The sequence below is a fragment of the Dermacentor silvarum genome, chromosome 4 (genome assembly GCF_013339745.2).
Source record: "Dermacentor silvarum isolate Dsil-2018 chromosome 4, BIME_Dsil_1.4, whole genome shotgun sequence".
In the NCBI taxonomy this organism is placed as follows: Eukaryota; Metazoa; Arthropoda; class Arachnida; order Ixodida; family Ixodidae; genus Dermacentor; species Dermacentor silvarum.
In genome coordinates, this window is record NC_051157.2 from 226932831 (window position 1) to 226946380 (window position 13550).

Genomic DNA, 13550 nt, shown 5'->3' on the forward strand with positions numbered 1-13550 from the left:
ACATCGGCGGTATGAAGCGAAGCCTGCGAAGCTTTCGTGCTCACTTCGCCACCGCAGCCGACAGTGTTGCCCAAAGTGGGACGATGCTATCATGAAGAGCGCATGCAGAGGGAAGCAAATGCGTCCTCTGCCTCTCGCTTCAATGCATCTTCGAAACTCAAGGTTACGCGTCCTCCAGTACTGAACAAGTGGGAAGACAGTGCACATGAAGTCACGGCCATCTTGGCTCGGCCAACATTTGCACTCACCCCAGATTACCTCCAACACAGAGGGTGCACGGGCCACGTAAGCACTAAATTCAAAATAACTGTTTGTTGGCCTAGATGGTGTTTGCTGCACCAACAAGGCCAAAGCACTCAATTGCACTGACAGCCATGGACAGCTACAGCCGGGTTAGAGGAGGACGCACATGGCCACCTGCCCCCCAATGTCCCTAGTGCTCACTTGATCACATCATCACGTCTGGTTCTCGTGATCATGTTACCGCGCGCTTCATCACATTACACACATGCCCGTCACTCGATGCTCGCATGGGTTCACCCTGCACGACCTCCTTTACACCCACATCACATGGTGTGCAGGGCGTGGTAGAATCTTATTGCACTTGGACTTTACACAGAACATGACCTAGAGAGGGTCTTGCTACTACGCTTCAGCAGCCGCTCTCTGTCGCGCAATTTGGGAGGTGCGTTTGCAAGCAGCCGTAAGCAACTACGGAGTGTGGCATGATGCGCACAACTTTCTTTCACATGCTCGGCACAGCTTTATATTATGCACTTTCAAAGCGAAAGCTTTACTAACCTTTACGAGCAGAGTTTCACCATCGCCAGCAATTTGACCTTCATTTGACTGCAGCTGCACCGTAGCCTTGGCAACGCATCAAGTGACTCACCGCGCCGAGCTCCGCCGCCGCTGCCACTGCCAGCTTAGCGCATGCACTCTCCACAGCTGGGTTGCCGCCTGACCACGTGACTCGCCGCGCGCCTGGCTAAGAGGAGCGCCGCACTCACTCTCGTCCTGCTCCCGCGTTCGTCATCTGCTTCCACAGCTGGCTGCATTGCCACCAATAATTGTAGCATAGAATTTCACTTCTATTCTGTCGTCGTAATGGGGAGGCCACGTTTACGGGGGTATGAGCCATTCATGAGCAACTGATGACATGTCCTAACGCATTTGAGCAACGCCGCCATGAACGCGCTCGGGAAAGGGCTCGTCGTCGATGTGCCGATTCGAAAGCCCTCACACTATATCGAACGCGGGTGCAGGATGAGAGCAAGGCTGGGCCGTCTTCTCTGAGCGTTGCGCAGGAGTGGGAGGCTTTGAGCCATCGCCGACAAGCAGCGTGTGACCACCCCGCACAGTGGCGCACCGACAGGGGGGCGGGGGGGGGGGGGGGGGGGGTTCGGGAGTTGTAACAAACCCCTTCTGACCTTCTGAGGCCGACCTAACCCCCCCTTTTGTTTAACCCCTTTGCTTTCCTTGCGCATTTGAGTGCTGCAACTAAGATGTAAGACGTGCAATCGTCTGCACACTCGCAAAGAGCGCATTTTTTGACAATTTCCCGTGAAGAAATTGAAATTAGTGCTGTTTAGATGGTATTGGCAAACTGTCAACCCCCCCCTGGCAGAGATCCTGGGTGTGCTACTGACCCCGCGGATATCGCCCGGCGAGCTGCTTCACTGTAGAGGGTCCGGAATGCCAAGCGCGCGAAGCTAGCGTCACAGACTGAGGAAGAGCAAGCTGTTCGGCTCGCAAAACGCTTGGACTTGTCGGCTTATAATTTATATCCTGGCTTAACGATGAGTGTATAGGTAAGTATAATAATTACAGCTAAATCAAAGGTTAACCAAGTGAAACCAAGACTTAACCAGGATAAACCAAGCTTTCGCTTTGCATATCCAGGGTTAGCTAAGCGAAGCCGCAGCCATTTTTTTCTGAGAATAAATTTAGTTGCAAGTGGCGTGCCCTGTCCTACCATTGGTCTTTCTTCCTCTGAAGCTGTGCATACAATTCACTTCAAGCAACATTTACCACTAGCCTTACAACGTACAAGTGATACCCAGGTTTATTTCTTCGATAGTGGGCCCTACCTTCTGCTCTCTTCCCAATAGGGAGCCTTATCTACTAGTCACATATATTGCCTCTTCTTCTTCTTTCTGGGGTTTTATGTGCCAAAACCAGTTCTGATTATGAGGCCGTAGTGGAGGGCTCCGCATTAATTTTGACCACCTGGGGTTCTTTAACCTGCATAACAATGCAAGCACACACGCATTTTTGCATTTCGCCTCCATAAAAATGCGGCCGCCGCAGCCGTATATTGCCTCTGCTACATGACACACAAGATACCTGGCATATCACATCAACAATGGATTGGTGCTGCCCGAAGTGCAAGCTGTGTGTGGTCCTGTCAAGCCATCAGTTGGCCATGCAAAGAGGATTTATTAACAGAGTCTGGAAGTCGGAGGTTAAGAGACCAATTCATTTTTTGCACGACTGCCTGCATGCCAAGTGCTAAGGCTTGGATACAGGCTGGATCGCTCACCAGAGATTCAAGACCTTTCAGAGAGCTGCAGCCCAGACGACTGAGTTTTGGTGGCAGTGTACGCTGAATCATCTGCCAAAGGGAGCCAGAAGGGAAGTTGTGAAACCCGCCCAGCTTCAAGTAGTGGGAAATATTTCCCTACCTGAAGCAATTTCTAGCACGCTGAAGTAAGGCCCCTCTAAGTTTAACATTCCACCAGGTCTTGAGGTTCATGAATTGTTGGCCCTGAATAGGCATGTTGCCACTGTGTGGAGGGTGAAGACCGGGAAAGGTGCCTGTTGGATGGGATGGATTGCCTTGTGAAAAAATTCAGCGCATTGTAGCCCTAAGGATCTAAATAGAGATGTGGTTACCTACTTCAAGCAAAACAATCTACAGCTCCTGCAAGCCAACAAGGAGGGTGGATTTGTTCTCCTGCCATCCGAAGCCTTCAAGGACAAAGCAGTGTAAGAAATAGCAAAACACTTCACACCAGCAAGGACCCAAGTAAACAAGGTAAAGGCCAAGGCTATCAGGCTATGCAAAGAACTTGAACGTTTGAAACTTTCTTAGGCTGCTGGTGCCTCAATGCAAGCCACGTTGTCAGTGCTTTTCCGCGTGAAAACACATAAGCCAGATATGCCACACAGATGTATTGTTAGTAAGCGAGAATCGTGGCAACAACTCATAAGCCGGTATCTATTAAAGCATCTTAATACGCTTGAGCTGAACAATTCGTTCGTCATTAAAAACTCAGCTGACGTTCCTACAAAGCTTTCACAGCAGTGGATATACTTTTTCAGTAGACATGAAAGATTTATTTTATTCGGTGCCACACACAGATCTGTTCACAATTGTTAGAACCTGCATTGAACAGAATGGTGTCCTTGTTTTTGACAGGGCTGTAGGCATTTCTGTTGATAATTTTATGACCTCAATAGAATTACTTGTGCTCGACATAAGTATTCTACGATAATCAGGTTTTGTATTGGCTCACATGTAGCGCCAGTTTTGTACAACATGCTTTTAGCTGCCTTTTACAGAGAGTTAGCTCAGGACCTTGTGGGTCTCACAGGTGCTCTTGGGACAAAGGAACGACAACACAGTAGTGCAAACAATCAAAAGGGCCTTTATTGCACCTTTCATACACTAATGCATGCTAGCCGAATTACTACCCATAGAACATTCACATGGGCGTGCGATAAATCAAGGAAGTCCGACTCACCGCGACCGGATAGCGAGCGAATATGTTCGCCCCACGCTATGACACCATTGCCCAGTCGTTCACGTGTACGGTCACGCGAACAGTGGCATGTTCGAACAATCCGTGTTTGTCCATACCAGTGCCCTGCTCCTAGCCACGCGAGACGGTCTCGCGAAGCGTGGATCGGCGCACGCGAAGCGTGGATCGGCGCACGCAGCGGGACGTCCGCATCGCTCACCGACCCCAACCCGAAGAGGAAGCGCCTTCGTCCTTTTGTGCCCAAGTAACCTCACCGCTAGGTGGCGTTAGTGCGCAACACTAGCGCCATCTCTCGTAATACGCTGCCGCCATAACGCCACGCGACGAAGCCGGATTACAGGAGACGGGAGCCATGCGGGGAAAACAACATAGGGGATGCGTGAGAGTCACGCATCCCCACAACCTTGACGATGCAAAGCTGCTTAGGATGTTTAGATATGTGGATTACGTTTTAGTGATTTCAAAAGCTAATTCCTGTATGACCACCACTAACTGAGTGGATGAACTCTCAGTGTTGTTTTGACAATATGCAAAGGGGCTTACCAAAACGCATGAGATATGTACTGACATCTTACACATTTTGGATCTGCTGGGCTTACAATCCTTGGTTGTGCAAAGTGCTTTTACCGTTCGATGCTGCCCACTCCAAACTCATTAAGAGGGGTATTGCATCCGTGTGTCTGGAGGGGGCTCTGGTAAGATCTTGCCATCACAGAATGCAGGAAAGGTTTGAAATTCAGGTAAGCCGGCTTTATTCAGCCAGATATCTTAGCTGTGTCGTTGCTGCAATTGCAGAAACTTTCCTTCAAAAATTAAAAAGAAGAAAGAAAGAGAGATGAAATAACCATACAGCGCCGAAGAATGAGGACGGACGAAAAAACTCGTCCCGTCTGCTCTTTTTGCCTGTCCTTTCTTCGGCGCTGTACAGTTATCATCATGTCTTACAAACTCGCCCAAGCTTCAGTGCATTTATATAAAGGCCCCGGACGGAAAGAAGGCCAATAGTTGTGCTGTACGTGCACAACCTTAAAAACGTGACTAATAGGTACAAGGTACTCAAGTTTTAGGAAAATAACAGCGCAAGATAGACAAGGACACAGGCAAAGAAGAACACGACACTGGCACTGATTCACTGTGAGTCAGCGCCAGTGTCGTGTTTGTCACATGTAAGAGGACGCCCGTGGCGAGGAAAGAGGACGACGAAGATCGCGGAGCGTTCCGAACGGCGCGAGCGCTCGAGGCACGCGGGCCGAGGTGTAATCCGCAAGGGAGAAGCATCGAAGCACTATTATCGACGTGGCTCTTGAGCTGGAAGGTCGCTTCGTCAGCCATGCTCTGACGACGGGAGAGCGGAGGACCTAGCCACGAAGCTCGTGACGCTGGCAAGGCCCAGGCGTAGCTGTAGTCCTCGGAGACGTACGGGCAAAGCTCCTGGGACCGGCCAATGCTGCTCACGATGGTTCCGGTCTTCTTCTCGAGAATCCCTCTTCCTCGGCCAAGCCCGTTCAACCGGTAATCACCGTGCTACCGGGTCGCCACGCAGATCGACGTAGGGCGAAGAACGCTTCGCGACGCCTAACCCGGCAAGTGACACGTCAGTAAGGTTGCCAGATGGCCCCAACAAAAAATAGCCAAATGATCCCAAAATGTAGCCCAAAGATAGCCAGACCCAAATTTTTTGTGACCCAAAAGTAGCCAAAAACATAGCCAAAAGTTTGATGATGTTCTGCAAGTGTCTTATAGATGGTGCAGATGGTTCACCGCGTATTTCCAACTCCAAAATTACTTCCGCCTCATGCAACCAGCACAACAGTGGCCTCAAGATCTGCGTAAAGAATTCTAGTGAGAGCTGCCACTCAGACGTGGATTTGGACACCACTTGTTGTTACAACGAGCCGAAGGATTTCGTTTCCGATTGATTCATGACGCTATCAGTATTTACTGAGTCACGTTCTGAGCTAACTTTAGTTCACGCCTCGCTTTACTCGAGGCATTTTTCTATAAGTGTCGGGCAAAATACTGCCAGCTCCAGCCTCTAGGATCAGCTTCGGCTGGTCGCGATCGAATGCCCAAGACGCAGCCCGAGCTCAATGCATTTTAGCATAGTGATGCCTTTCGTAAGCTTGATTAATAAAATAAGCATGTTATTTCTATCCAGCTCTCTCTTTTTCTCAATTTTGTATTTTTTTCTCGAAAGCACCTTCACGCTGAGTTAGCAAATGCTGCCGCTAAGAGGCACACTGGACTCTGGAGAAAACTTGAAACTTTCTCGCATTTTCTTCGTGCGAAGAAGGGACATTTGTGACTGCAATAGTGCAAAAACGTGGCCCATAGAAGAAGAGGAGAATTAAAGTTTACAGTTTCAATTTCCACCTGGATTACGGCGCTGGCAATAACCCAGGTGGTATTAGTATCAATGCGTTGAACTGCGCAATTTTTAAACAGGGAGTCCCTAGCAAATTTCGTGCAATCTGAAGCGTAAGTTTCTGTGAATGCAGGCACGAATGCTTGTGTTGCAATATTTCCGAGAGGGGCTGTGTACCTTACCTTCAGTGTGAATTGCAAAAATTAAGAAATGTAATTCCACTAGGGAACACACACGAGCGCGGCGACGATGTTACCGTGTTTGAACTTTAGACGCAACCTCACTGCAGCGACGACCACGGTAGAAATGCGCTTGGAGTGCCCATATAATTGCTATCACAATAAAAGGAAATACCTCTTGCTTAGTTACCTGTTATTTTATCAGAGACAACCACTTTTGAAAGCATTACTAGTGAAAGCATTCTCACGTTCCAAAAATACTCATTTTACGGGTGGTCAGCCCGCCGGGGCAGACAACAGTAAAGGAAACGAGCCTGCGTACTCTGATAACCCGTTCTTCGTGAACACGCTCGGTTCGACCAGGCTGGCGCACCTTCCGTTATCATCACTACGTCACACTAACTGAAAATGGCGCACGTGCATTCTTGCTTCTGCAAAAAGGGAACGCTATAAATATCCTATAGCGCATTCGATTATCCTTTCTTTAATAAAGCCGGTGGGCCGGCAATATCTGTGTGTTTCCAAAGACTAGAAGGGCAAGAGGGGACGGAACAGCAGTGGTCCTCCACACGCACCGTGCCGTGGCTACCGATCTTGAGATAACGGCAGACGACGAGCGAGTACAAAGTGCATCCACCGCAAGTACAAAGTGCGACAGTGCGCTCGTGCCATGTGCCAGAGTTCGTGATCATGTGGGAGCCTCACGCAAGACGTTGACCCTACCTTAAAACATCCTCATTCTCAATTGCAATATTTTAAATTTTGAATGGCTTGATGCGTTGCAGATGCAATAGTTGCCTTCGAATGCAAAATGAATTTCGGACATTTTGTAAGAGAGTAAGAAATTTCCCAAATTTCTTACTCCATTCCGTAACAACGCACCACCAGACGCTCTTAAAACCAAATATGCGCATAAAGTAAAATTTACCTTTGAAACGATGAACGATGAAACGATGAACGTTGTTTATCAGATTCCTTTGACGTGTGGTCATGTGTACGTAGGGCAGACTTCGAGATGCGTTAACACGAGACTAAGGGAACACTTGTCTAGTCTCAAAGGTCGCCCTAGTACGCATTTGGCGATGCATTGTGATGATCATGCGTGCTCACCTTGTCTTGGAAGCACCGCCATTTTGTTTAGGCATAGAAACCAAACCGCAAGAGAAACTGTCGAAGCTCACTGGATTGAAAAACTAAAAGAAAAAAAAATGTGGTTGATCCCTCTTATATAGGAATCGGTATAGAACACGAAAGTGAAACGTGTCTTCACAGAAGTAGTGTAATGTTTATTGCACATTGATATATAATGTCTATTGGTGTTTTGTGGCTAAAGCGCCCTTAGGCGTTGATGCACCCACGCTGACGCCTGGTGGCACGTCTCCTCCATCACGACTACCAACGTCGATGACCATGAGCAACCGTCGTGCATATGGAAGCTGCACTACGCTGCACACGCTAGCACAACGCGAAAGACGAAGCACGTAACTGACACACTAATACAACGCGCAAGACAAAGCACGTAACTGAATCGTCACCGAGTCAAATCAGCGCGTACAGCGCGTCGTAATTGCAGCCTCCGCGATCAACTTCAGAAACATTTTCAGAGCTAATTGCGGAGGCCACGCTCCGCTGTGCTGAGTACGGTGAACGCCACCTAGGTGGTGTTGGTAGTGCTTCTTGATGCCAGCGTCCCTTCGAATGCTGGCATCGAGGCGTCGTAGTGCTGAGACCACCGAAGCGTTCACTGTCGGTGCGCGTTAGTCTCATAATGCAGTACTTCTCTTTTCTGCTCGTAGGCGGCGGCACCGCCCCGAGCAAGAGCGCGGGTACACGGAGGAGTGTTAGATATATAAGGCGCGTCTGTGTAGCTCTCTGCAAATGCGTTTGTGGCGCAATGGGTTAAACGCTCGGCGATCTATCGTCGCGGACCGAGAGGTCGTGGGTTCGATTTCCAAATTTTGCATGTTTGTGGAACTTTTTCTTCTGGTTTCTTTCTTTGTATTATGTTCTATGACGTATTTCCGTGACGGAAATACGTCAGTGAAGTCTTGGTGGACCCCGGCATAAAACACTTTCGTGTTAAAATGCATCAGTTATCCTTCTGTTTCATTGTTAGATAAAGAGAATTCGCTCCTGTCATCATATCTTTAACGCATTTTCACCTTTTGTGCTTGTTTTATGAACATTGCTGCTTTTTATGCTGACCGGGTAGCGACATTTCATGACAAGCGTTATTTTATGCACTCTTGATGTGTTCTATTGACAGGATCGCGCAGATCTGTGGGTATTTAACCGGTGGTTCTTCCACAATAAAAATCAGGTGTTAGAAAGCGCTCGTCCTTGTGTCTCCTTTTTCTTCGTCCCTGTTTGTTTGCGCACAAAAATTTAAGAAAATGACCCCTCTCTGCTTCTTTAACCTTTTTCTTAGCCGCTGTTTCCTGGTTTGCACCCCTCCTGCAGTCCAAATATTTGATTGACAATTTTCTGACCACGGCTCCGAGATAGCAGCGCCCCGTTGTGGCCAGGCAGCCGCTCCGGCCGCCGGATCCGTGGTCCGTTTACCTTTTTGGCTGATAGTATGTTTGGATTTCACTGCACCAAAGTAGTTGGCCGGCATGTGCCTGCCTGTATTGAAAGTGCAAAAGTTTTCCTCATACCTGTGCAGAGGTTTCTGAAATTCCGTTCAGATGCGGCATCAGTCAAACATGCATAAACGACAGAGCTAGGGGAACGTGAGCTTTCTATTAGAAACAAACTTTTAGCACATCCAGCTATGCACTGTAATTCCTACAAATATGAGGCGAGGTTTTCCAGTATTACCATTCTTGGTAAGAGCTACGATGCTTTAGCATGTGAAATTATGGAGGCCTACCACATAATAGAGATCTGTGTCAGCGATGCATCCGTGGTATTACGGGGGGCCGAGTATGAATTCTTTTGTTGTTTTCTAAATTTGCACATGTCACAATATCTTCCAATCTGGCGTGGCGCAATGAGCAGAACTGGCCATGCTCAGCACGGCTTTATATTACACACTTTTTCCGAGAAAAAAAAAGTCAGTTGCGAGTGACACACTGTCCCACCATCAGTCTTCCTCTGATACTGTGTGTCTAATTCACTTCAAGTGCAATTCAACTATCTTCGTCCATAGCAGTTTTCATTTATTCCCTCGATGTTCCTTCATGGCGGCAATGAAACTTCATTACACAGTCTATGCTTGTTATAACAGACCTGCGTACAAGACCGCGTACAAGACCCTTGTACAAGATATAACGGACCATATTTCAACCTTAGTTTGCTCTACCTATCTTATTAATGCAAAACAGTTCACTTTTAATGGACCGCACTACAACGGACTATTGGATACAGCAGACGAAATTAGCAGCAATTTTTTTCGAAATCGGGCGCATAAAGTGTACTTTTGCCATGTCTGCGTGGGCTGACAACAGACTTGTGAGGGTCAGTCGACAATTGCGTCTGAATCTCGCACGCACATGAAGGAGGAACGCGGGGCAGAAGCGCGCCGTCTCTTTCGCACGGGAGGCAAGGGAGAGGGAGGGGTTTTTACTCCGGCGGCAGCTGCTTACGCCACGATTGCGCGGGCGCCATATCTTGAAAGGACAAAGTGCGCTCAGTGCCGGTAGCTTCGTATACACTGTGCTTTCGATGTTTAGTTCGCTCACTGCTGCTGCCGCGCTTCCTGACTGCAGCATTTTGACAGCGACTGACCGCGGTCATTGAGCGAGATGTGCTCATGTTTATTTGTGCACGCCTGCACGGTTGCGTGACACCGTGCTTGTTAATTTAGTTAGCAAGCGAATGTTTGCAACTTTATATGGCCGATACAACTACTATCCTTACTTCGTATAGCTGTCTAGTAATTTGCTATCGCAATCGATGCTCCGCCTTTGGGGCGAAATTGCAACCCTCCCTTTTTTTCTCGACTTTGAACGTTTGTCACTCACTCTTCGTAATAACATTGTTTGACATTGCGACCAAAGTTCTAGAAGTGAGGCATTTCGGATATTATGGACTTGGGATAAAATGGACATTTTATGTCGGATTATGAGGGTTCGTTGTAACGAGAGACAACTGTATTGAAAATGTGTATAAACACACTTCGCTATATTGAGGTTCTACATACATGCTGTTATTTAGTTATTTATTTTATCTGTTTAAGGTTCTTGTTCTATGGACAAAAGGTTAAACAAATTTCGTCACATTGTAGTGACCGTCAAGAGCACAGTAGCAAAGTTGTGAATAGCAAAACTAACATTTTATTGGTCGAAATTGTGCCCACATGCAAGTGACACTCAAAGCACACCAATACCGGCGAACACAGTCGGCGATCGGCGAAATCTGATCAGCGGGTCAAACGCGTCGACTTCTCAAAGGTTCCAGTGTAATCGCTGGTGCCCGCGTGGTTTCCAAAAACTACCACACAATTCGTGTCGCGCATGCAATCCGAGGTTAGGCGAGGACATATATACAACACATCGAATCAACGATAACACTCGTGTAAGTTCTAAATAATGTAGGCACGCCTTGCGCTGCGCGATAACGTTTGTTAGCTAGTGAAAGCGGTCACCGAAGAACTCGCTTCAACATTGAGGTTTAACTGTATATGCATAAATAGCTATGGACACTCCTTTGACCTCCGCGATGACGATAGCGTGCTGTAGGTTTTGGAAGGCAGCATGAATGGAAGAAGGCTTTCGTTCTTATATACATCTTTGGTGCAGGCTCAGCAAAATTTTCAGCTAAAATGCTGTTTTGGAGAAGTATGGCGCAAACTCTTGGTGCAATTTGGCTCAACTGTTCCACCGATGAACATGGCATGATCATGACAACTGGCTTGCTCATTGAACTTGCAGTTTATCCGTCCAGGGTTTGTTCACAGTACACCGCACTGTTTAAAAACAAGCTCAGGTACTTGCGGCTATTTGCAAAATCCTCTTTTACTGAGCCAAAATGATCCAGACTAAACTAAAGACAAGTCTTGCAACTAGACCTGTGCCTGGTGTCAGCTATGGGCTTACAGTATCATTTCGACAAATGTAAATATAATGTGCTTTTAGTTATGACCTCAGCTTAGCATCAGTAGGTGCTTATGACAGTCCCCGAGTTGTGTTGCATTAAGTATGTCTTTTTTCAACAAGTGGCCGTTTCATCAGTTGCACTCTTACAGCAACTCGCATCACAAGTGCACCATGTGCCAGGCGCAGCAAGCAGTGCACCATCAATTGAAGCCTACCTGCTGTCCTCCGAGACCAGAATGATCCTCCTCTCAAGGATGAGCGATGACACAATCCGCATTAGCACAGGCGGCTCCAGCGTTGCGAGCAGGGGTGTCAGTCGTGCCTGGATAGTTCATAAAAAAAAAGCTGGTAACAAAGCTGGCAGTCCCCCAGCTAACATCATCACAGCTGGCACACCTTGGCTACCAGTTCAATGCTGGCTAGAGTTATAATTTTACTGGCTGCAAGAAACGTGCTACAAACACAAGCCTTCCACACGAAGTGGAGGGCTTGTGGAGGAAGCATATTTGCTTCATTTATAACCAATACAATGCTGACTACCAAATACGGTCCACAATGCAACTGTCGAAAAGCTAGTAAAGTTTATTGTGTTTCGTTCCATCACAGCCATGGCTGGAAGCATAAAAAGTTGAAGCATGCAAAATAGAGCATAATTACAATGTGTACAGCTGTATTAATGGTCACCTTGGCATTCACAAACGAGATTGTTCGTCTTAACAAAAGACATGTGTCTCGGCAAAAATTGTGCAAATATAGCATCAAAAAGCTGAAATTCCTGTCAAAGTCTCGTGAAGTGTGCGGCTTGCGATTTTGTGATTAGGTTTTTAGCTTCTTTTTTAGTTTATAACTGTTGTCCGGATAAGACAATGTATGTACCTGTCATATACCAATCGTAGCAGTACCAACAATTAGCCCGTTCGGTCGTGAACTGAGAGCGCCAGACAGACTAGGAGTGGCAAAGCAAGTGCGATGACTGTTCATAGTCATCCTAGAGGGGGGATGTGTCATATATTACCAGCAGCAAGCCAGTCAAGAAGACCAAATAAGCAGCTGATGCAATAAGGAAACTTTAGCTGTACTGTATCTATAATGCTTGTACCCCCCACATCGGCCATCAAAAATAATAATTTTTCTTTCCACAATTAATCATTGCATCCTTGAAAATTGCTGCAGTGATTGCAGTGATGTACTTGTTCTAATTGGTGATAATAACGCATGGCAGCCGAGCACACTAAGTGCATGCAGCCACAATCCAATCCAATCCAAACCGCACGTGGCGAGCGTTTCACACCTTCATGAATATTTCGATTTGCATGTGGACGGCGGCAGTGTTTGTCTTCATGTAACTTCACCAGAGGGCGATATGGAAGCTACGCGGCTGATTTCAGTGTCGACAGTGCTGACGAGGCTTGCAATGAGGTAAGCGACGTCAGCATTGACACTTTGAATAGGCCGGCTGTTAGGGACCGCGTCAACTACGGACGACTAGCGCCACCTGGCATCAAGGAGCCCATTTAATACTGGCTTGTGAGAGCGGACACGAGGGGACGCAGAGAGAGATTCGAGAGAAATGCGCCGAGCCGAAGCACATGGCATCGCTAAGTTCCAGTTTTCCATTTCAATAAATCACCTTTTGTTCCAACTGTTCCAAGAATCCAAACAAAGGTTCTTTGGCATTACATTCCCAAAATTTCTAAAAGAAGCACCGGGTAAATTTTGAAGATCTATTAATCCATCATCGAATGCTCGCTCAACGACACGATATAAGGAGCATCCTTCTTCTGAGAGTTTCAATGAATATTTTGCATCTGTGTTCACAGAAGATAACGGTATTATGCCGAGTATTGAATTTCCATCTGACAGGCCGCCTATTGCTGACGTTGAAATTTCTGAACAAGGTGTGCTCAACCTCTTGCTTAATTTGAACATAAAGAAAAGCCCTGGACCCGATGGCCTCCCTAACGAGTTTCTTTATCGATACGCTGAATGGAATTCTAAATATCTTGCATTAATTTTTCGGTCTTCACTTCATGGTGGTTTTTTACCAAAGGTGTGGAAGCAAGCTAAAGTGATTCCTGTCCTCAAAACCGGCGGTGCTGACAATTTAGCAAATTATCGCCCTTTATCAATTACTAGTACCTGATCAAAAATGCATGAACATATTATCTCGAAACATCTGTTAAATTATATTATTGAATATAAC

At 47.0% G+C, this 13550-nt stretch overlaps 1 protein-coding gene across 6 annotated transcripts in view; it reads right to left on the reverse strand.

Moving 5' to 3' along the window:
* Nucleotides 1-13550, reverse strand: part of LOC119451014 (DENN domain-containing protein 2D-like) — a 428171-nt gene that overhangs the window by 170246 nt on the left and 244375 nt on the right. For all 6 annotated transcript variants that reach the window (XM_049666396.1, XM_049666395.1, XM_049666393.1 and 3 more), the window contains one exon: nt 11563-11669. In XM_049666396.1, coding sequence (XP_049522353.1) covers nt 11563-11669 — 107 coding nt within the window. The remainder of the gene's footprint in view (nt 1-11562; nt 11670-13550) is intronic.